At 43.3% G+C, this 24,916-nt stretch overlaps 1 protein-coding gene across 1 annotated transcript in view; it reads right to left on the reverse strand.

Moving 5' to 3' along the window:
• Nucleotides 1-19,934: 19,934 nt before the first annotated feature.
• The window catches only part of SLC16A2 (solute carrier family 16 member 2), a 167,231-nt gene continuing 162,249 nt past the window's right edge, over nucleotides 19,935-24,916 (reverse strand). The window contains exons 5-6 of the mRNA XM_073641028.1: nucleotides 22,640-22,868; nucleotides 19,935-20,852 (exon numbers count right to left, since the gene is read on the reverse strand). Coding sequence (XP_073497129.1) covers nucleotides 20,635-20,852; nucleotides 22,640-22,868 — 447 coding nt within the window. The 3' untranslated portion in view covers nucleotides 19,935-20,634. The remainder of the gene's footprint in view (nucleotides 20,853-22,639; nucleotides 22,869-24,916) is intronic.

Below are 24,916 nucleotides of genomic sequence, written 5' to 3' on the forward strand. Positions count from 1 at the left end.
AGTCCATGACTGGAGTAGAATTTCAGGCACGGCCCACGAAGTACATGCCACAAACAAGACAAGCCAAATTCATTAAGTAGTGCGTGCCTCAGGCTATGTGCCCACGTTGCATTTATGAAGCAGAAAATTTCTGCTGCATAAGGGTATGTGCACACGATGCAGAAATGAAGCAGAAAATTTCTGCATCATTTCTGCATCTCCCTGGCAGAAAAAACGCATGCAGATTGTGCATGCGTTTTTCCTGCAGAATACATGCGGATCCACATGCAGATTCACATGCGTTTCCGCATGCAGATTGACAAGCGCTTTCCAGGCGATGTTAGCATCACCTGGAAAGTGCTTGATAACTAGGTCACACTATATAAATCCATGCAAACAGCATGGATTTATACAGTGTGAACCGAGAGAGTGTATATACTTACCTCCGATGGCCCGCGCTGTCCTGCTCAATCTGTTCTCCCGGCTGCCGGCAACTTTGAATTGAAAGACCTGCCGACGTCAGCGTCACGTGACCCGTCACATGACTCTGACGTCACCGCAGGTCCTACAACTCACTGCAAAGTGCCGGGAACCAAGCGGGAGCGCTGCGCGGGCCGACAGAAGGTAAGAATACATTATTTTTTATTTTATTCTTCTTTTTACAGCTTTTTTAATGGTACCTGGGTGTGGATGAGACTCTCCTCTCCTCCACACCCGGGTACCATCCGCACATTAGAACGCACCAATTACGCAAGTACAGATGCAGTCTTGCGGAATTGGCGCGTTCTAATGCAAGTCAATGGCGGCGAAATCGCCGCGTTTCCGCAAAATTAATTGACATGCTGCGGATTTTTGACCGCAGCGTTAACGCTGCGGAAAAATCCGCATCATGGGCACAGCACATGCGGATTTCCATTGGGGAACATTGCTTCCCTTCTACCATGCGTTTTTCATGCGTTTCCGCGGCGTTTACGCAACTGCAAAAACGCCGCGGAAACGCATGAAATACGCATCGTGTGAACACAGCCTTAATGCAAGTCCTCTCCCGGAAAAACGCATGCGGAATTCCGCACGCGTTTATCGCGCATTTTTCGCGCGTTTATCACGCGTTTTCCACATGCGGAATTGCCTTGCGTTTTTTATGCATTGGACAAAGGCAATTCCGCTTGCGGAAACGCAAAATTAAATGACATGCTGCGGATTTTTGAACGCGGCATAAACGCTGCGGAAAAATCCGCAGCATGTGCATAGAACTTGCGGAATCCCATTGGGGACCATGGGGTGCGGATATACATGCGTTTTTCAAGCGTTTACGCTGCGGAAATTCCGCAGCATATACGCTTGAAAAATGCTACGTGGGCACGCAGCCTCAATGAATTTGGTGCCGTTTACTCTAGCAACACTGGTGTAGCACGAGCGTGCGCTATGCCAGTCTTGATGAATCGGCCCCCAAATCTTTGTACCTTCCCTCCTACATTTAACACTTGTTCACTACATTAATTCAATGTAACAAAAAATGCAACAATTAACATTATTTTTTTTACATGAAAATATGTTACCAAGCAACAGCAGCTAGAGTACAGTGAAACAGTAACCTCGATAAATGGCTCATGTGTATTAGTTTTATGGACATATTAGTTGTAAAATTTTATGAGGTCTCTTGTTATTTTTAACAAATTGCCTGTTCTCATATTTCACTGCCTCAGGCAGGAATTTATCGTCTGTCTTTATGAAGGGGAGTGGTACCATATTTTCCTTGAGCGAAGCCCCAGTACAAGAATTCAACACTAATCAAATTACAGCCATGTACATTACCTGTGAGTGATTTAATCTTCACATGGAGCACTGCTAAATAACTCCTACAGATTAATGCGAAAGTAATAATGATGTCAAAAAGACATCTCCACGAAGAAGAGACTGAGCAAAGTATACCTACTATAGGAATGTAGTAATCGGCTGGGCAGAATACTAGAGAAAGGGGCGATTGCCGCACCATGAGGGCATCATTCCATAAATTCAAATGGACAGGAATCTGGGTAGAATAATCTCTAATGTCTATCCTCGGTGGGAGATTACACCTGGGCAGCCTAGACAAATTCCAATTCCCCATGGGTATGGAGGAGGAGGAAAAAAGGATATAATTGTCTAGTTATTTCTATAGACATTAGGCCCCATGTAACTTCTGCAGAACAACACACTTGCTCCAAATATAAGGCCTTAGCTCAAATTAATCTTTTCTTGCCAGTCAAGTTTTTCCACTTGGTATGGGTAAACAAGTCCAAAAAATTAGGATTTCTTTCAATAGTCAACTGAGGCCAGTAGTAACTTTTTTTTCTGCCCAATGAAGAGGCTAGCTAAACTTTTGAAACCTACTTTGGGTTTATTCACATGGAGGTTTGTCAGAGGCAGAAAAATCCGCTGAATTTTTCAGGAGAAAATCCACTTCAAGGGAACACTGCTTTTATTTATTTAAGATGTTTTCTTTTAAAGTGGTTTTTGATGTGTTTTATTCTACACTGTGTTTTGAAACCTTTTTAGTGTCAAGTGAAACGTAAAAAGATTGGGGAGGATGCGGTAATTAAAATATATTTTTAATTTAGGGTTTTCAAAAATCACAAACTGGTTTTCGACTCCAGACCACAGCCTTCATCAGGTGTTAAGTTTGGAGTGAACTCCAAGAGAAATCTGCCTCAAACAAGTGACATATCACTTTTTTTTCTGGTAGTGAGGTTTTCAAAACTTACATGCAAAAAAACTCTTAAATTCGCTGTATGAGCAGGAAAGTGGATGAGATTTTCCATTGAAATAAATCTAAAGATTATGTTGTAAGATCCTCCTCAAACTCCTAAGTGAGAACCAAGCGTTTGGATCTGAAGTATAAAAACTGCTGAAGTGAACTTACTGACTTCTGTGGGCAACACTTGACTTTTTTTTCTCTTTGTTACAACTATTTCTTTTTACAACACCCCCTGTGCCATTTTGTTGACAGTTTTAGATAGAAGGGTCCCATAAAAATAAACTCAACCCATGTTGTCCTGCCTCTGGGACCCAAAGCAATCAGTTTTAATCTGCAAGGGCAAGTGCTTAATTCTTCTGTACTTCTGTTATAGGGAAACCTGATAATTGCACAGAGCCAAATGAAATCAATGGCTTATCGAATGCACAGGTGTGCTGGGTCATCCAAAGAAATAGTAAGTCAGTGGATGAAACTATTACCTAAGCAGGGCATACACCCAGATGTTTACTTTAAAGACAAGTTACAAATGACAGTCACACCTTGTATCCATTTTACAGTAGTGTTCAAAGTAATAGCCGTGTGTTCAAAAACATGAGTTAAGCACAAAATCTTTATTCTAGTTTTTACTTCCATGCATTGGGAACATTGCACACTGTTTTCTAATCCAAAACATGGAGAAATGTATATCATTTATAACTACTTTACAAAAAATAACAAAAAATGAACATTGGGCTGTTCTAAAAAAATAGCAGTGTCTACATTTGTCTTTACAAGCTCACAATATGTACTTTTTTTAGGTTTTAGCTTTCCTGTGAATCACTAACCTAATATTTAATTGTATACCCACAGTTTTTTTTTAGAACTGCTTCACAGCTATGTTGCATAGAGTCAACCAAATACTGGCACCTGACAACTGTTATTCCAGCCCAGGATGTTTTGATTACATCACACAATTTTTTGGCATTTGTTGGCTTTGCCTCAGAAATTACATTTTTGATGTCACCCCACAAGTGCTCTATCGGATTAAGGTCCGGGGATTGGGCTGACCACTCCATAACCTCAATTTTGTTGGACTGGAACCAAGATTTTGCTCTTTTACTGGTGTGTTTAGGGTCGTTGTCTTGTTTATGATCCCTTGTATGCGGTAAAAAAAGTCCGGCACCATAGAAAGAGAAACATGCCCATATCATGTTGCTTGCACCACCATGCTTCACTGTCTTCAGAGTGTACTGTGGCTTGAATGCAGAATTTGGGGGTCGTCTGACGAACTGTCTGCGGCCCTTGGACCCAAAAACAACAATTTTACTTTCATCAGTCCACAAAATGTTTCTCCATTTCTATTTAGGCCAGTTGATATGTGTAACATACCTGGCGGCGTCCTTGCATAGTGGTCCATCTCCCACTGTGCAAGAGCGCGCACTTGATCTCCAATCCAGAATGTCTCTCTGGCTTCCCTCCATGCTGTCTGTTTGCTTCTGTTTCTGCTGCTTAAGGGCGATCACTTCCTGCTTTTTGTACCTGCTGCAGGCACACCCCTTGTGCGTTCTCAGCCTATTGCTGTCTGTCATCTGGTATTTAAACCAGCTGCTCGAATTAACCCATGCCTGAGCATTGTGTTCTGTCAGTTGGCTTCTGGTCACTGATATGCCAGGTCCCGTTTATGTTTCCTGCCTTCGGTATCAGTTCCCGTGTCTGAACTGTGTCCTGTCTGTATTATCTTCTAGCCTGTTGTCTTCTGCCTATCCTGGAGGCTGTATTTCCAGGCCTGTGTGTACACGCTCCTAGCCTGTTCGTTCCGCCTTCTAGGGGCCGCATACCTAGACCCGCTCCGACATCTTGCTGCTGTGTCTGTTCTTGTCTGAATACTCTCCTAGCCTGTTTCCTGTTTTTCTCTATGTCCGTACCTTCCCTTTTTCTGCAGAGTCTGAACTCGTACCTAACTCCTGCTCGTTGTCACTGTACTTCCGTTTGTGAGTTTGTGGTCCACTCGCTACTTCACTGAAAGTACCCTGTGGGTATCTGGTTCTGCCTTTCCCTTCCTGTCTGTTCCGTGTGAACTGAGCCCTGTCCCCTCCGCTCTGCCTTGCTTGCCGCTTCGGCGGTTCTTGCTTGCTCAGCCCTGTCCACCGCATCTGCGGCTTCGCTTTGCTCAGCCCTGTCCACTGCGTCTGCGGTTTCGCTTTGCTCAGCCCTGTCCACCGCGTCTGCGGTTTCGCTTTGCTCAGCCCTGTCCACCGCGTCTGCGGTTTCGCTTTGCTCAGCCCTGTCCACCGCGTCTGCGGTTTCGCTTTGCTCAGCCCTGTCCACCGCGTCTGCGGTTTCGCTTTGCTCAGTCCTGTCCACCGCGTCTGCGGTTTCGCTTTGCTCAGCCCTGTCCACCGCGTCTGCGGTTTCGCTTTGCTCAGCCCTGTCCACCGCGTCTGCGGTTTCGCTTTGCTCAGCCCTGTCCACCGCGTCTGCGGTTTCGCTTTGCTCAGCCCTGTCCACCGCGTCTGCGGTTTCGCTTTGCTCAGCCCTGTCTACCGCGTATGCGGTTTTGCTCTGCTCAGCCTTGTCTACCGCGTCTGCGGTTTTGCTCTGCTCAGCCTTGTCTACCGCGTCTGCGGTTCTGCTCTGCTCTGCCTTGTCTGCGGTTCTGCTCTGCTCGGCCTTGACTACCGCACCTGCGGTTTCGCTTTACTCTGTTTGTTTACCGCATCTGCGGCTCCGAATTTGTCTCCCAGTCTGTACTGGACCCTACCCAGCCTGTGCTCTAGTCTGCCTGTTCCTGTATTCCCCGGTGTGGGTCAACAGCCGTGTCTGGAGTCTGACCTGGAGTAGACCCTGGTCCCTCTGCTCGGTTCCTCCCTGGTGCACTGGGGTCGTATGCCGTCGTGCGACCTTGGTCGGATCGGGCAGATACTTAGTTATGCCCCTCCAGACACTCTCCGGTTTATGGCACAGTGGAACCACTAAAGACGCACACGCCAGTCAGTCCGGGCGTGTGCATTACAGCATGCTCAGGCCATGGTTCCCGTTGAGCCCCACGGCCTTCGCTCTCAGACGTTTTCCAGCGAATACGTGCATTAAAAATAAATAAAAAAATATATATTTCTTTTTTTTCTTTAGCCGAGTTCCAGGCGAATTACGCACCTGTCCAGATGGATCTTTCTGCACTCGTTCCTGCGGATCCGCCACGGTACTATGGGGATCCAAGACAGAGTCGTGCATTTGTGGAGCAATGCATGCTACACTTCAAGTTCTACCCTCTTTGTTTTCCCACCGATCGGGCTAAGGTGAGATTGATGATGTCTTACCTAGCGGGTGATGCCTTGAAATGGATCACCCCCCTATGGGACGCACAGGATCCTATCGTCCTGGACATAATGGCCTTCCTGGTGGCCTTTCTAATGGTCTTCGATGATCCTAACCCGGAGGCTCCTGCTGAAGCTTCACTTCCCAATATCCCGGAGCAGCCCCGATGGGTAATGTGTGTGGGTAGCGCACTAGTCCTCCTGCCCGAAGAGACTACTGCCCATCCAGAATCCACACAGGATGACTGCGCTCTTCGGAATACTTCTCCCAACCTCAAGAGGCAGTCCAGACGTGCTAGGCGTAGAGGCAAGCCGTCACGCCTGGGTCTGTCCTTCCAAAGACCTCCTGATCCCAACCTTGAAGTCCCTGCTGAAGCTTCATTTCCCTGTATCCCGGAGCAGCCCCTACGGGTAATATGCGTGGGTAGCGCACCTGTTCTCCTGCCCGAAGAGACTTCTGCCCACCTAGAATCCTCCGGGATACCACCTGATGATAAATGGAGAGAGACTTCCCTACACCCGGTACACGATACTTCGTCCGCTCCGTCCTGTGAGCCTGACAATGGGTACCTCAAAGCGGTAGTTAACCCAGAGTCTCTACACCCCTCCGACCAGGCGGAGGACCTCCAGTTGTCTCCTGAACCCTTCGGGGTGCTACCTGATAGCGAATGGACAGAGACTCTCCTATACTCGGTACCTGATACCTCGCCCGCTTCTTCCAGTGAGTCCGACCTAGTGTACTCCGAAGCAGAGGTTGTCCCCGAGTCTCTACACCTCTCCGACCAGGCGGAGGACCTCCGGTTGTTTCCTGAACCCTTCGGGGTGCTGCCTGATAGCGAATGGACAGAGACTCTCCTATACTCGGTACCTGATACCTCGCCCGCTTCTTCCAGTGAGTCCGACCTAGTGTACTCTGAAGCAGAGGTTACCCATGAGTCTCTTCACCCCTCCGACCTGGCGGAGGACCTCCAGTTGTCTCCTGAGCGCTTCGGGGTGCTACCTGGTAGCGAAAGGACAGAGACTCTCCTATTCTCTGTACCTGATACCTCGCTCGCTTCGTCCAGTGAGTCCAACCTAGTGTACTCCGAGGCAGAGGTTACTCCCGAGTCTCTACACCCCTCCAACCAGGCGGAGGACCTCCAGTTGTCTCCAGAACCCTTCGGGGTGCCACCTGGTGGTGAATGGACAGAGACTTTCCTATATCCTGGATCTGATACCTCGCTTGCTTCGCCTAGTGAGTCTAACCTAGTGTACTCCGAAGCAGAGGTTATTCCCGAGTCTCTACACCCCTCCGACCAGGCGGAGGACCTCCAGTTGTCTCCAGAACCCTTCGGGGTGCCACCAGGTGGTGAATGGACAGAGATTTTCCTATACTCGGCACCCGATACCTCACCTGCTTCGTCCAGTGAGTCCGACCTAGTGTTTTCTGAAGCAGAGGTTACCCCCCGAGTCTCTGCACTCCTCTGACCCGGCAGAGGACCTCCAGGTGTCTCCTGAACCCTTCGGGGTGCTACTTGATAGCGAATGGACAGAGACTCTCCTATACTTGGTACCTGATACCTCGCCTGCTTCATCCAGTGAGTCTGAACAAGTGTACTCCGAAGCGGAGGTTACCCCCGAGTCTCTGCCCCCCTCCAACCCGGCGGAGGACTTCCAGTTGTCTTCTGTACCCTCTGGGGTACCACCTGAAAATATGTGGAGAGAGACTTCCTTGTGTGCTGTTCCTGGTACTCCACCAGTTTCGTCTGTTGCTGAGGATGGCTGGATAGGAGGTAGCATCCTAGCTAACCAGATGAGACCAGTTTTTCCTGTGGACAGTGGAAGTGATCTCCTTGAAGAGAAGGATTGGCCCTTGAATTCCCTGCGGAAGATTCTGGCAGGCCTGAAGAAGAGGGGGCGTAAGGGGGGGGGTTACTGTAACATACCTGGCGGCGTCCTTGCATAGTGGTCCATCTCCCACTGTGCAAGAGCGCGCACTTGATCTCCAATCCAGAATGTCTCTCTGGCTTCCCTCCATGCTGTCTGTTTGCTTCTGTTTCTGCTGCTTAAGGGCGGCGCCCGATCACTTCTTGCTTTTTGTACTTGCTGCAGACACACCCCTTGTGCGTCCTCAGCCTATTGCTGTCTGTCACCTGGTATTTAAACCAACTGCTCCAATTAACCCATGCCTGAGCATTGTGTTCTGTCAGTTGGCTTCTGGTCACTGATATGTCAGGTCCCGTTTATGTTTCCTGCCTTCGGTATCAGTTCCAGTGTCTGAACTGTGTCCTGTTTGTATTATCTTCTAGCCTGTTGTCTTCTGCCTATCCTGGAGGCTATATTTCCAGGCCTGTGTGTACACGCTCCTAGCCTGTTCGTTCCGCCTTCTAGGGGCCGCATACCTAGACCCGCTCCTGTATCTTGCTGCTGTGTCTGTTCTTGTCTGAATACTCTCCTAGTCTGTTTCCTGTTTTTCTCTATGTCCGTACCTTCCCTTTTTCTGCAGAGTCTGAACTCGTACCTAACTCCTGCTCGTTGTCACTGTACTTCCATTTGTGAGTTTGTGGTCCACTCGCTACTTCACTGAAAGTACCCTGTGGGTATCTGGTTCTGCCTTTCCCTTCCTGTCTGTTCCGTGTGAACTGAGCCCTGTCCCCTCCGCTCTGCCTTGCTTGCCGCTTCAGCGGTTCTTGCTTGCTCAGCCCTGTCCACCGCGTCTGCGGTTTCGCTTTGCTCAGCCCTGTCCACCGCGTCTGCGGTTTCGCTTTGCTCAGCCCTGTCTACCGCGTCTGCGGTTTCGCTCTGTTCAGCCTTGTCTACCGCGTCTGCGGTTCTGCTCTGCTCTGCCTTGTCTACCGCGTCTGCGGTTCTGCTCGGCCTTGACTACCGCACCTGCGGTTTCGCTTTACTCTGTTTGTTTACCGCATCTGCGGCTCCGAATTTGTCTCCCAGTCTGTACTGGACCCTACCCAGCCTGCGCTCTAGTCTGCCAGTTTCTGTATTCCCCGGTGTGGGTCAACAGCCGTGTCCGGAGTCTGACCTGGAGTAGACCCTGGTCCCTCTGCTCGGTTCCTCCCTGGTGCACTGGCGTCGTATGCCGTCGTGCGACCTTGGTCGGATCGGGCAGATACTTAGTTACGCCCCTCCAGACACTCTCCGGTTCATGGCACAGTGGAACCACTAAACACGCACACGCCAGTCAGTCAGTCCGGGCGTGTGCATTACAATATGTACTGAAGCAGATACAATTTGCAAAAGAACACGTCTTATTTTTAACAATGGGACTTTGCGGGGACTTCTTGCTAAGAGATTAGCTTCACACAGGCGTCTGTCACAGTACTCACAGGTAACTTGAGACTGTCTTTGATCATCCTGGAGCTGATCATTGGCTGAGCCTTTACCATTCTGGCTATTCTTCCATCCATTCGAATGGTAGTCTTCCATTTTCTTCCACATCTCTCTGGTTTTGCTTTCTATTTTAAAGCATTGGAGATCATTTTAGCTGAACAGCCTAGCATTGTCTGCACTTCTTTATATGTTTTACCCTCTACAATCAACTTTTTAATCAAAGTACACTGTTCTTCTGAACAATGTCTCGAACGACCCATATTTCTCAGCCTTTCAAGGAGAAATGCATGTACAACATGTGCTGGCTTCACCCTTAAATAAGGGCCACTTGATTCACACCTGTTTCTTCACAGAATGATTGACCTCAATAATTGAACTCCACACTGCTATTATTTTGTACACACCCCTTTCAATTAAGTATTCAAATACACAAACTCAAAAACATGCAGATCATGAATGTGGAGTCTGTAGGTTTTCTTAAACAATTTACCAGTTGGTGCAGTAGATTCTGACATGTGTTAATATAATTTATACCAAAAACAGTGATTAATCTGGTTAGTCATATTGGACTGCTATTGTTTTGAACACTACTGTACAAACTGGAAGAGTCTTATAAGTTTTGATAAAAACAAAAAGTTATATAGAACGTGTTGTGTGTTACCACACTGTTTTCTTAGTGAGTTGCTTTAAAAAAAAATGCATTCAGCCATTACTTCTGTAAGATAAACAGTGGTAAAACACTATGTAAGCGGCACATCAGTTTACACCTATTTTACGGATTTTATAGAAAAGTAGTCAAAGGTCTATTACCAGGACGCAAATCTGGGGCGTTTGCAGTTTTAGTATTTTGCATGTGGAAACAATTTCCACTGCATCAGTAACGGCAATGTATGGAGGGGGTGTAGAGCGTGACAGGTAAATCTATTGACTTGAGTATATTTAAAGAGAACCGGTCACCATGAAAATGCAGTCCAAGGTGTAGGCCACAAGGTAGAGGTCAGGGGGAGCTGAGCAGAATGATATGTAATCTTGAAAAGATTTGGTTTAAATTGTGACTTACTGATTTAAACCTCTTCACTTTGTGATTTTCGGCTCAGTGGGTGGTCCCATCAGTGATTAACAGCTTTCGTTGAGATCTAATCTTTATACTAAAGGCTTTGTATACATACTTATACAATCTACTCCACTCCTCCTGATCTAGGATATCGTGCCTACAGATAGGACTACATTTTCATGGTGACAGGTTCTGTTTAATAAGGAGTTATACAAATTTAGAAAAACATGGCAGGTTCTTTAAAAAAATGTGTCCACAGATTGTGCACGATATTACTTAATTGAAGAAAACAGGACAGAGCTATATAAAAAAAAAAAAAAAAAAAAGGCAAAATGGTTGTATAGAAATGGGGAAAACATGGCTGTTTTCTTCTAGGAACATCACTATATTCATCTGTACCTTGTGTTGCAGTTCAGCACCACAGTAGTTTTGCTGATCAGTCCCATGTACTTCAAACAATTCGAAGTTAGAAAAAAAAGCCATGTACCCTGGATACCCCTATAATCTATGTATGGCAGTCTGTAGGCACAGCCTGACAATAAATATACAGAGCTCAATGAAAATATGACACCTTAGAAATGCAATGGAAAATACATTACAGGGGTTGTCCTTCGGATAGATCATCAATGTCTGATTGGGTGTCACACCCCCATCCATCAGTCATCCAAAGGATAGACCATCAATGTTAAAGTCCCGGACAACCCTTTTAAAGACAGCAAAGACAAACAACAAGGGGCCACGAGGAGAATTTACAAATATAAATTTTGCCAGATTTCTGGCAAAAAAGCATACTTCTTTCATTTAAATTATGCATTTAAGACTTGCTTGATGCATGGGCATGGGTTAGTCGTAAATAAGGGCTCATTCAGACGTCCGTATTTTCCAAATACGAGAAAAAAAACTACCGATTATTTTCACCTTTTCCTTTCAGACAGTCCGTGAAAATCAGATCAAAATCAGACCGGTCTCCATTTTTTTTTTTTTTTTTTTTTTTTAACGGACCACTGTACTTGAGGGGAAAAAAAATAAATTATCGGACATGTGAACAGTCCCATAAGCCCCATAGACTAATCATTGGTATGAGTGTTATCTGTGAAAAACACAGATAACACTCATATGAGGATAACGGACATCTGAATAAGCCTTTAGTCAACCAAATTTATCATACAAGAGTTAACATTGCACATTTTCAGATTATTTAACCCATATTCCCATGCTCAAAAATGCTGTTTTTCTGGTTTATTCTGCAGTTGTCCGCAGTAAAATATGCAGTAGCAATCTCCTCTGATTAAAAAAGCAACAAAGTACAGAATCCCATTTTTTTTTCCCAGAAACAATGGGGGAATAAGAGAAAACCATTGAACATAATGGAACTGCTTTTTCAGGTTCTCCAATGATGCCTATAAGGAAAAAAATGCACTAAAAACCAATGCTCTGATGGGGTCTTTAAATATAAAGTGGGCATGAGTTTTCTTGAAATTACATCCACTTTCTGCTCAAAACCCCCCCAAAACCCAGCATGTACAGTGGTGTGAAAAAGTGTTTGCCCTGTTCCTGATTTTTTATTCTTGTGCATGTTTGTCACACTTAAATGTTTCAGATCACAAAATAAATGAAAATATTAGACAAAGATAACACAAGTAAACACAAAACGCAGTTTTTTAAATGAAGGTTTTTATTAAGGGAAAAATAAATCCAAACCTACAGGGCCCTGTGTGAAAAAGTGATTGCCCCCCTTTTAACAAATTAACTGTGGTTTATCACATCTTTAAGGCTGCGTGCCCACGATGCGTTTTTCATGCGTTTCCGCTGCGGAATTTCCGCAGCGGAAACGCATCAAAACCGCTTGGTAATCCGCACCACATGGTCCTCAATGGCATTCCGCAATGTCAATGCACATGCTGCGGATTTTTCCGCAGCGTTTCTGCGGCGCTCAAAAATCCGCAGCATGTTCATTAATTTTGCGGAAGCGCAGCGGAATTGCCGCCATTGACTTGCATTGAGACGCATATAATCCGTGTCTGTACATTTGTACACGCGGATTATATGCGTTTCAATGTGCGGATGGTACCCAGTTCTGGAGGAGAGGAGACTCTCATCCAGACCTGGGTACCATTGTACCTGTGAAAAAAAGAATAAAATAAAAGTTTATATTTACCTTCTCGCGGGCTGGCCGGCAGCGCTCATCTTCCAGGACCTGAGATGACGTCGCGGTCATGTGACGGCAGGCTGTCTCGCGATATGCCGGCAACCCAGAAGGAGCGCGACAACACACGCGGCGGGGGATCGGTAAGTATAGCTTTATTTTTTACGGTCACACTATATAAATCCATGCGGTTTGCATGGATTTATATAGTGTGACCTAGTTGTCAAGCACTTTCCAAGTGATGCTATCGCCTGGAAAGTGCTTGTAGTCCGCATGCATAAACGCATGTGAATACGCGTGTATTCTGCAGGAAAAACGCATGCACAATCTGCATGCGTTTTGTCTGGCAAGGGAGATGCAGAAACGCTGCAGAAATTTTCTGCTTCATTTCTGCATCGTGGGCACATAGCCTAAGAAGCGGAGTTCAATTTCTCTAGCCACACACAGCCCTGAATACTGCCACACCTGTTCTCAATCAAGAAATCACTTAAATAGGACCTGTCTGACAAAGTGAAGTAGACCAAAATATCTTCAACAGCTAGACATAATGCTGCGATACAATGAAATTCAGGAACAAATGAGAAACAAAGTAACTGAGATCTATCAGTCTGGAAAAGGTTATAAAGCCATTTCTAAAGCTTTGGGACTCCAGCGAACCACAGTGAGAGCCATTATCCACAAATGGCAAAAACATGGCACAGTGGTGAACCTTCCCAGGAGTGGCCAGCTAACCAAAATTACCCCAAGAGCGCAGCGATGACTCAAAGAGGTCACAAGAGACCCCACAACAACATTCAAAGAACTGCAGGCCTCACTTGCCACAGTTAAGGTAAGTGTTCATGACTCCTCCATAAGAGTTCCAAGATGAAAACCACTGCTGAGCAATAAACAAAGGCTCGTCTCAGTTTTGCCAGAAAACATCTTGATGATCGCCAACACTTTTGGGAGAATATTCTGTGGACTGACAAGACAAAAGTTGAACTTTTTGGAAGGTGTATGTCCCATTACATTTGGTGTACAAGTAACACAGCATTTCAGAAAAGGAACATCACACCAACAGTAAAATATGGTGGTGGTAGTATGATGGTCTGGGGCTGTTTTGCTGTTTCTGGACCTGGAAGACTTGCTGTGGTAAATCGAACCAGAAATTCTGCTGTGTACCAAAAAATCCTGAAGGAGAATGTCCGGCCATCTGTTCGTGACCTCAAGCTGAAGCGCACTTGGGTTATGCAGCAGGACAATTATCCAAAGCACACCAGCAATTCCACCTCTGAATGGCTTAAGAAAAACAAAATTAAGACTTTGGAGTGGCCTAGTCAAAGTCCTGACCTTAATCCGACAGATGCTGTGGCATGACCTTAAAAAGGCAGTTCATGCTAGGAAACCCTCCAATGTGGCTGAGTTCCAACAATTTTGCAAAGATGAGTGGCCAAAATTCCTCCAGAGCGTTGTAAAAGACTCACTGACACTTATCGCAAACGCTTGATTGCAGTTGTTGCTAAGGGTGACCCAAACAGTTATTAGGTTTAGGGGGCAATCACTTTTTCACAAAAGGCCCTGTAGGTTTGGATTTCTTTTTTCCTTCATTTATAAACTGGATTTTGTGTTTACTTATCTTTGTCTAATATTTAAATTGGTCTTGTGATCTGAAACATTTAAGTGTGACAAACATGCATAAGAAGTCAGGAAGTGGAATAACACTTTCACTTCACTGTATGTTAAAGTGGGAACTAAGCCTTAAGACTTGTCTTTACCACTTGCCCTAATGTCTTATCAAAATAGAAGCTGTATAGTACAACATAATTCAACCATTCTTCTTGATAATATTCTGTGTAGAATGAATAAAACAGGACTTCTCAGGTTAACACGATTTTATTGTATTGTTCTTTGTTATAAATATTACTGCTAATGTTCAGTAAATTATCATCTCATCTTGTACAGTGTATATAGAAAATATCTTACAAATATCGAAAATCAAAGCAAAATGAAGAAAGGAAAATAAAAAAAAAAAGTAAAAGTCAGTATGAGCCTTCACGCCCACATGCTTCAATACAAGTGAATCCAATTCTATAAAGAATTATAACAAGGACATTTCTTTTATAGAAAATTGTTAATCCTTTGGGGTGAACTCATCTTTATTCCACATTTGGTTTCTATTAGGACAATTATAATAAAAAGCAAATTAAAGCAGCAAATTCTTCGTAATTCTCAATTGAGGTGTACTGCGTGTTGGCGGAGGTTGTGGGGTAACTCGGGAACACAAGTCTGGGAATGTGGTAGCAAAATCGCAACAGTGAAAGTTAAAAATGACAAATGGAGGTGGAATCAGAAAATCCCAAAAAAGTTAAGGTTCATACATCATTTCATACTAAATTAAAAGCAGGGGCAGACCGGTGCCCAGCACATGCACATTACTGGCATCTACAAGAGGTATATTTAAGGCATGATGTCAAAATTAGACAACACTTCACATTACTGAAAAACTTAGTATAAAAACACAATCTTGAGAAATAAGATTGTTTCAAAAGGTAAATGGCACTTTTTATTATTAATATAGTCAAATTGGTCATTTTGGTTGAAAATCCAGCAAGCAGCACTTCATATAGCAGACAGGATAGTGGAAAGGCACTCTCTCTCACAGGAGGATAGAAGAAGATGCTTTATATTGCAATTGGAGCATATTTCCAGTTATTTCAGCTGTGCTCCCATATGCACTTGCTGTTTTTGTCTACATTTACATTACTCTATAGGAGATATCATTGGGTTGGAAACATTTTTGGTCACTAATAAGTGGTGAGCAGCAGAACCTTTCTAATCTCAGACAATCCCTTAAATCACTTGTGCAACATTGTTGCGCACAGACATATTGCCGATGTGTTAAAATGTTATTTTGCAATCTATGGCCCAGTACCCTACCCACCATGTGTCTCCAGTTTTGTAAAGGAGGCTTATTTACATTGTTTTGAAGGGAGAATATGGCGCCACACGTGGCACATGGAGAGCCTAGATTTATATAATGTGGACCTATAGGGAATTTGTGAGACCTTAAGGAACGGTCGGGAGTACTTAAATGGAATCTGTCAGCAGGTTTGTGCTGTCTAATCTGAGAGCAGCATGATGTCGGGCCAGAGACTGATTGCAGTGATGTATCACTTATTAGGCTGTGTGATGGTGTTTTAATAAAATCACTGTTTTATCAGAAGTCGATTATCACTACAAGACTAGTTGTCTCATGCCTCCTTGTCAGCATGGCAAGTTTTTTCACAAATACCCTGCCCCCACCACTGATTGGCTGCTGTGTTCACTGTACATTGATAGAAAGCAGCCAATCAGTGGTGGGGGTGGGATTATACAGAGCTCAGCATTTAGAGAACTGCTAGATCTACAGGAGGCAGGAGAGAAAACTGTGATTGTATCAAAATGGCAAGCAAGTGACATTGCTGGTATCAGGGCCTCTGCCCCTACATCAGCCTACTCTCAGATAAGGTAGCAAAAATCTGCTGACAGATTTGCTTTAAGAACCCCGATCTGGATGACCTGTACATTTCTCGGTTTATTCCAGAGCAAAAGCTAGCCAAAAGACCCACTTTAAGGATACATGCACATGGACATTTAGGCCACGTGCACACGTTGAGTATTTGGTCAGTTTTTTAATTTAAGTATTTGTAAGCCAAAACCAGGAGTGGTGGTGACGTGTTTCTATTATACTTTTCCTCTGATTGTTCCACTCCTGGTTTTGGCTTGACCAAATACTCAATATGTGAACGTGGCCTTATGTTGTGGACTCCCTACAGTCAAAACTGCTGCGGACTTTAAGGGAGAAAAATGCGGCTTTTCTACAATACCGCACGTTGTGTGAACATAAACCCTGCTCTGAGTGATCAGAACCAAACATAAATGCAACTTGGATGTGTGAATGAAGACCAATTTCAGGGCAGCAACATCTTCATATATCCTCCTGTAATCTATTTGTCGTATCCAATGCATGGATTTGTGAGATCTGTCAGACTTCACTCATGGATCTACCACCGGTGTATGCATACAAAGACAAGTCATTTTGATTTGAAGAAAACTTTTTCGGAACTGGGGAAAGTTTATAGCAGGACATAAGAGAATTTCTGTGGTCTTGAACTTAGAGTAAAATAATGTCAGAAGAGTGTGTAATAGCATGAGTGTAGTACATTTCATTTTTTAAGTGAACCTACCAAGCTATTAGATCCCAATATCAGTGACGGACATCGGGTAGAGATGAGTCTTGTCCATGGTTCCACAAGAATTAACCACACGGATTTCACAGTGAGTACTGCAGGCCAGGTAACAACATAGAAAATGCACAAAAGCCTTACAGCAAGAAGACATGCACTACAAAATATTGTCAGCATTATGAAAATTGGATTACACGTTTTACACAAATCAAATAAAAAATATCCACAGCTTGACGCGAGTCCATTAAATAGTAAAGCTAATGTGCGTTCAATGTCTCCTTGGTTGATACTCTAGCGATTCTCCTATCTCCTCTAAGGCAAGGTTTCCGCCTACGAATGATTGTCATTGCTTCTTAGATATGATGAGCAGCTCCTATATATTGAAGGAAAAGCACTACTTATTTACATCAGGACATACATGTCTTCACAAAGAAAAGAGAATGAACCTTCCCCCCAGTTTCCGCAGGAGCCATACAATGGAGCGCTGATCTTCTCTTGATGCAAAACTCCAGGTCGGGCTTGTAAGACAAGAGCTCCAAGTTTGATCCCAATGGACATCCACGCGCAGAAACATTCTCTAAGCATTTGAAAAAGCTCATATTTTAGCTGTAAATGATACTATCTAATGAAGACCTAATCTAATTTGTCAGTTACAGATCTAGTCATATTTGAGTAGAAGTTAGTTTTGACCCATTTGACAAACCTCAACTCAATAGTTCACAGATTGCAGTTTTTTTTATATAGATCGCTCATACATTTGAAGAGCAAACTATAAAACAATAGTCTCCATCCTGAATCTCTACTAATGCTAAGACTACAACTCCCAGCATGCCCAGACAGCCAGAGATGGTCATGTCACACTGGGATTGGTAGTTTTTCTATCGTTTGCGAGCCATATGTTTGAGAACATCGGTCTAAAAGAAGGATTTAGGAGCAAAATTTAAGCCTAACTTTTATCCAGTCTTATTGCTAGAACATACATGAAAACCTAAATCAAAATTCAAAGTGTGAACTGGGCCTTTTTTCAGTTTAGGTTGGCTTGATGCAGGTGACATTTATCCTCTCTTACAGCCGTAACCATATTATCATAACTGAACCTTGGTTTGGTAGAACCACGGGTAGGCACATTTAGGGTGTGTATTACAAGCGCAATTAAACCTTACTCCTGAAGGCCAGGTTCACATAGTGCAGTATCACACATTTTATTTGAAGCTAAAAAGTGATTGAATCCACAAAAGGAGAAGTGTAAGACTTTGGTTTGCATTTTGGAATCAACTCCTTTTGGCCAAAATGAATTTAAAAACGTATTCACAATATTAAGTTATTACTTAATGTTGTGAATTTAATAATAAGTAATAAATGTAGTAATAACCTATCCAAGGAATTGCAGATAAATTATAGATTGGTGGGGGTACGACTGTGGGGACTCCCACCAATCCCGAGAAAGGAGCACGGAAACGCCTGCTTGGAATGGAGCGGTGGCTGCGCGCGCTGTATGGGGCGGTGGAGACAGCAGAGCACTGGATGCGGTGAACAAGACGCAGTTCTCATCTCGCAGCAATGAATTTATGCCGCTTCCATTGTGCAGCAGCAAATAACATCCACAGTTCCATCTAAGTGTGGATTACATTTGCGGCTAAATACAGTGCAACTAAATAGCCATTATTGTCACTATTCTGACCCGATAAATTATACCTTTTCAGACTAACAGAGCGAAGCCTCAGACAGACGACTGCAGTGACGTTACATACTAGAACGTTGTATTAACCTACAGGAGACACGCACACTCTCACATACCTTAGTAGTACAATAGTGTTGGATTTTGTGCAAAAAATAAAAGTAGACAAAGCCTCTGTCATCCCATAACCAACCGGTCACAAGTATGAATGACACAACCCTACAGACTGAGCAGATGAGAGAAGGAGCATTACAAGGCTGACATATGAAGCGTCGGGTCTGCTTACAATTCATACCACAGGGCTGGTAGTATTCTACACAAGGAAAGCCAACTTTGGAGATTTCCAATAGACAGTTCAGGCAAGCATGTCTTTCATCCAGGTACAGTTCACCCAACCGACAAGGTAGGAGTGAAGATGCCAACGGCTTGGAGAAACTTACTACCTACAGTGGCCATCACATCCCTCTGCCCGCATGTTCTGTTTAGTACAGGTCTTACCGAATACCTCTATGTCAGTCCTTGCAGCGTCAGTACACATGCAATATTGCTTCATAGACCTACAAAATTAGATCACCATCTCCTATAAATCCGAATAGTCAAGTGGTCTATGCCCCTATTACTTTGACTTCTTGCACCGCGGGATTATCCTCAGAGACGTAGATGCACAGCATCTTTAAATGACATCATTCCAAAATCTACTAAACACGGACAAATGCCAATCCAACCTCCCGTAATATGGAATAAGCCCTTTTAGTATTAACTATTTATGGCCAAGGTAATAGTTTTGGAAAACACTGCTTAATTTTACCAATGGGCCATGGCATCATTAGATTTACACTCCTAGAGTCGGCAAACCTATCGGTTTTGGCACCCTAAGGCCCTGTGCAATCCTACATGTGAAGATTAGAAAAACATGGCTGCTTTCTTTCGGATACAGTGCTTCAGGTGCCCATCGGTTCTGTCTGGCATTGCAACACAGCTACATTAAATTGAATGGAGCTAAGCTGTACTACCACTTATAAACTGTGGACAGGTGTGGCGCTGTTTTACCTTTTTTTTTAATTTTTTTTTTAAACCCTGGAAAAACCCCTTTAATCTATTTAATTAATTGAATTAATCTCAGGTAGAACTACCAGTTTGTCATTTTTTTTCTGTATGCATAATACATTATATTGCTTTTAAGCTCAAGCACAATGGTCATTGATAAATGCAAGCTTTCCATTGCAATAAAAAACATTGCATACTAGATCATGCTATCACACCCTACTATTCAGAAACAGAAGGGTATAGGGCCATTTGGCCCCCTGCTCCCCAAATCCCTTTCCTACTGGTCAATAAGTGCGGCATGACCCATCTACAGCGTTCCCCTCATTTTCCACTTCTATGTAGGTAGACAAGTCTGAGCTATGGCTGGCCTTCTTTCGACATAAGGTGCATGAGATACCTCTATTCTATGGTCATCCTTGAATGATGGGCATAACAGAAAAATGACCAGAGAGTATAAGCTTACATGGCGTGATGAAACTTCTGATCTTACACAAGAGAAGAAGCTACATGATCAGATCCCATAGAAATGCATGCGCTCAGACAAGGACGATACATTAATGTTTTTTTCCAACATTTTACGACACATAGAATTCTTTCGTTTTTCTTGTGTTTCATTTAAAAAACACATGTGGTGTAACCAGCCCCGATACAACCCTGAAAAATATATTCCCTTCTTTAAATTACGAGAAGGGAAGAGGCCAATTAACAAAATCGCACATTACAAATCTTGAAAGTGCAGAGACTTGTGACTTTTGTGTCGCCTGTCCCTTCAAATGTGTTTTCTCAATGTAAAATGTATAAGACAACTAAACATTCAATGAAAAGATGTCTGTGAGGACACAAACCACGCAGCACGATCAGGTCTCTTTCATACAAAAGAACACAGAGGAATGACACAGAACATATACCTTCATAAAGGGTCACCTCCGATAGTCCTGGACAGCCAGGACCCCTCGCTCACGTAAGTGTTTTGTACAAAGATAAAATCACATCGCTAATGAGCCTTGTATAAAATCATATCAAATTATATGGCTCCCTAACAATATAAGGCTCGATTCGGAGACTCTTCCAGTTAAACAGCAACTCAGACCAACTAATATAGGTTTCTACCCAGAATTGGCATGAGGTTGGCATTACGCCCTGTGGGTGTGCAATTCTTAGAAGCTGTTTAAACACAAGCGTCAGTCACGGGGCTTCCAGGAAGGAGTTCTCCGTTCACCACGCCATCCTGTGTCTTCTCTTTCCCAGCCTCAACCTGTTCGGCTTTCTTCAGGTCTCGCTCATGGAGCAGGGGAACAGACAGGAGGACCAGAGCTCCGATCAGAGGGGGAATGCCAGCCAGGTAAAATGCCAGGTTATAATTACCAAAATGATCCCGCAGCAGTCCTGTGACAAGAGAAAATGGTCAGATTTGTGATTACATTCACATAAAAATGAAAGGTTCTCTTAGTTTTGTTGGACAACAACAGCACCTTAAAGAGTTTGGCCAATTTCCAATTATTTTTTACACATTTCCAGGATACATTCATTTACTAATATAATGCAGTTATCACTACAGCATCAATGTCCACACTTAAAAAGTGCTGCCCCCTCAATGGCATGGTGCTCTGGTGTATAACATGGCTGCTGATGGCGGGGTCTGCTCACATAAGCCTCAATTATATCTGCACTAGAAACTAGAGAATATGCTGCGCTGTACACCGTGGTATTCAACTAATGAAGCTAATGGCAGAGTCTGCTTACATGCCGCTCTATCCAAAGCCTTGTTCCACAACCCCATACTAACAGGGAGCAGCACTTTCTAAATGATGACATCAGCACTACTGTAGTAATTACCTTGTATTAAAGAGGACTCCACAAAAGTTTGAATAATGTTGAACTGGACTAATAATGGCTGTAGAGAAGACTTTGCTTTTTTTTAAATTTCGCCTCTAAAGTACCTGACACCTAATGAGTTAATTTTTGTTAAGTCTAAGTTGGTGTTATCAGAGTTTTCACTGAGGGTGTGTACTTCTCCCTGTATGAGGCTGACCAATCATGAGCAGGCAGCAACACAGTAGAAAAACAAAACGCCCCCACCACAGCTTAGAGCAGAATTCTCAGTGTGTGAGATATAATCACACTTATGTCTGCTGTGCTCAAGCAACTTGTACTCGCTCTGCGATCAGAGCTGCCATTACATCTCGTACAGGAGCAGGGTGTTATGGACTAATCCTATGAGACATAATGACATCCACCTCTAATTTCACCTGCTCCAAGCTATGATGGGGGCGTGTTCTTTTTCTGTTGTGTTGCTGCCCGCTTATGATTGGTCAGCAACATACAAGATGAAGTAGTACATGCCCCTAGTGAAAACTCTCTGATAACTTTTGTGAAGTCCAAGTGGGTGTTAACTCCTAAACTGCCCCTTTGATAGCTAATATCTCCGCAATGGAGAAGCAAAATTAAAAAAAAAAAAAGGTTTATTCTGCTCTGCATTATTACATCATATGTACCATTAAACATGAATATTTGGGGAGATCCTCTTTAAAAGGGATTCTGACAATCCCCAAACTCAAATCAAAACTACTTATACAGTCCTATATGGGACTTAGGCCCTATAAAAATCATAGTTAGCGCTGCCTGATTTGAATCCCCTGTCCTGAACATCTACACCGACTCTGCAGGAGCCAGACAGGTGTGCACACTGTCCGTGCAAGCGTACTCTTACCCTCTCTGTCTGCAGCAGTTGCTCGCTACAATGTGATCATATGTGCAGTGAATGGGTGCCTACAGGACTGTAGAAGTAGTTTAATTCAAGTCTTGGGGTGACAGACTCCCCTTTAAATGAAGCTTTCTTGGACATTTGTACAATTATTTAGAACCTCTTAAAGCAAATTGGCTTTATTTCTCCATGGAATCCAAAACTTACATCACTAAAAAGGAACCTTTCAGGGTGGATGACTGTACTAAATGAAACTAGTGGAATTATTTTAATATAAGAGGGAATAAGCCGCTGCCTGCCTCAGACACAGGTTAAGCAGACTTTTATCTAATGTGTCCAGCAGCTTTAGCGTATGTGTCCTCGCTGTGATAACCCTTTTGACTTGATTATATATCAATATCTACAAGATATGGATAAATAATTTGCCAAGTACGTATTACAGATTGTTAAATCAAAGCTTAAAACAAACCTGCTAAAGGAGGTCCAGCGGTCATTGGAATGGACATCAGTCCCAGGACATAACCAATAGCTTGTGACGCTTGCATTGGGCCCACCAACTCAAAAGCAATAGGGCTCATCATGCTGATAAGAAAGCCATCGCACAAGCCAAGGAAAAGGCACACAACAATCACGCTTTCGAACACTTGGCACTGTGGCAGCATCATACTCATAATACCCAGCAGTAAAAAGGAGGCCACCTGCAAAATACAACGATGGAAGAGAAGAAGAATGGAACAGTAAATCCCGAAATAGTGAGATCATAAAATTGCAGACTTACCAAAAGGTAATCAGTGAATGGCATAGAGCTGGTAATACAGGAGAGAAAGATGGCGGCATACACAGGTAAGTTGTTGGAAATGCCAAACTACATAAAATAAGGTCTGCAGCTAACAAGCCTTGGTGGCCAAGCACAACAATGTGCTGAGAACTGCACTGGCAGAAAGGGTGTTAGCTGCTGGAATTATGAGCAGCGAAAAAGTGTGAGATTAAACACTAATCCTAATGGGTCTTTACTGTAGTGCAGATGTTTCCCTCATTCATCCCACAGGAAAACAACTGCAGAATTCCTGAGGGGATAAAACGTGTAAAGAACAAACCACTGATATGCAGCAGTTCCAGGACAGACGATGCTACAATAAAGTTATAGGCAATAGATATCTGCACATATATAATGGATGTGCAGTACTCCAGCAAAGTCTTACTCATTCTCTCCATTAACTTATTGCTCTTCTAGGCCTCATTCAGACGTCCAATTTTTCCATGTACAAGAAAAACAGACCGTTTTTTTTTTTTTTAGTGTCGTCAGCGTGTCATTACTTTTCCTCGTATGTTGAGAAACAAAAGTTTCTCCACTTTTTCCTTCCTGACAATCCGTGAAAATTGGACAGCACTTGGGTAGCATCCGAGTGCAGTCCGAATTTTTCACCGACCCAGAGACTTGCATTGCCAGTTTTGATCTGACCCTCGGATCAAAATTGGACACTGCTCTGTGAATTTCCGTGGACTGCAAAAAATCACGGACAGGTGTATGGCCTCATAGACTATCATAGGTACGAGTGCTATCCATGAAAACCATAGATCGCACTCATACATGAAAATTGTATTGACCTGAATGAGGTCTTCTACTGTAACCTGTTTTACCACAAAACTCAAACCTTATTTAATTTCTAGATGGAAATACCAAATTAAATCTTCTTCACACCCTCCAATCTCCCACTACAGATAGTCAATTATGTGCTCTTAATCGTGTAAAAACAGACACTGGAACATATATATATTTTTTTAACTGATTCCAACTGAAAAATTGTTAACTTTTGCAAGATTTAATAGTGAAAGGCAACATATACATATGGAACAAACCCTTTAAATGTTTAATACCTCAGCTTTGCCACCTATGTAGTATGGAAATTTCTAACTCTAGCAGATATACACTGATGGTTAAATAGGCAGCTGTGTTTTACAGCATGATTTCTACATGGAAATTGCTGCAAAAAGCTCATTTTTAGAGCAGGAATTTCACATGAACATTAGTAGCAATGAACAGACACTGATCCTCCCTTTAGTATTGAAGCATCTAATGCGTATGTGCAAATGTCATTGCGAAGGGAGGAGGAACAGGGGAGCTGTGATATCGCCTATTGCGGATGGTGGATTCTGTGTTATCAGCCATATATAGAGCTTTTATTTGTCACTGTAATCGTGCCTGTGATAATAAGGAGCCTGCTGAAAACTCTTCCTGAAAGGACAGGAAGTAGGAGTCTAAAAAAGCTCCAGTGGGCAGTGTGTCACTAATAAGATTATTAAAAAATATTAAATAAATGAGTAAAGGTTGTGACGTGTACATCAGGATTTTAGGAGATATATATTTTTTTCATAATAAGTAATTTGTGATGACAGCCCCCCTTTAAGATCTGGTAACATTTAAGCTTAATTTAAAATTGGACACGACTGATTGCTGTCTTTCACTGACTGCTAGATAGAAGGTAGAGAAACTTTTTTTTCCCTCAGAAAAACTGATGAAACTCTAAACAAAACCACCGATGGAACTAGGAATGTTTGTCTCGTACGAACAAAAAAACAGACGTCTGAATGAGCCCTAAGGAGAAATATGTTTCTTTGCAAGACCAAAGAACCATTACGTTATTATGTCTATACATTACACATAGGCCGTGGGCAGGTGTAAGAGACTGTATACCGCCTTACACATATTATAGTCACTCTGTGTGCGTCACATTATCCGCAGACC

Source organism: Phyllobates terribilis, unplaced genomic scaffold (genome assembly GCF_046119375.1).
Source record: "Phyllobates terribilis strain yellow unplaced genomic scaffold, ASM4611937v1 Scaffold_7__3_contigs__length_470593459, whole genome shotgun sequence".
Classification (NCBI taxonomy): domain Eukaryota; kingdom Metazoa; phylum Chordata; class Amphibia; order Anura; family Dendrobatidae; genus Phyllobates; species Phyllobates terribilis.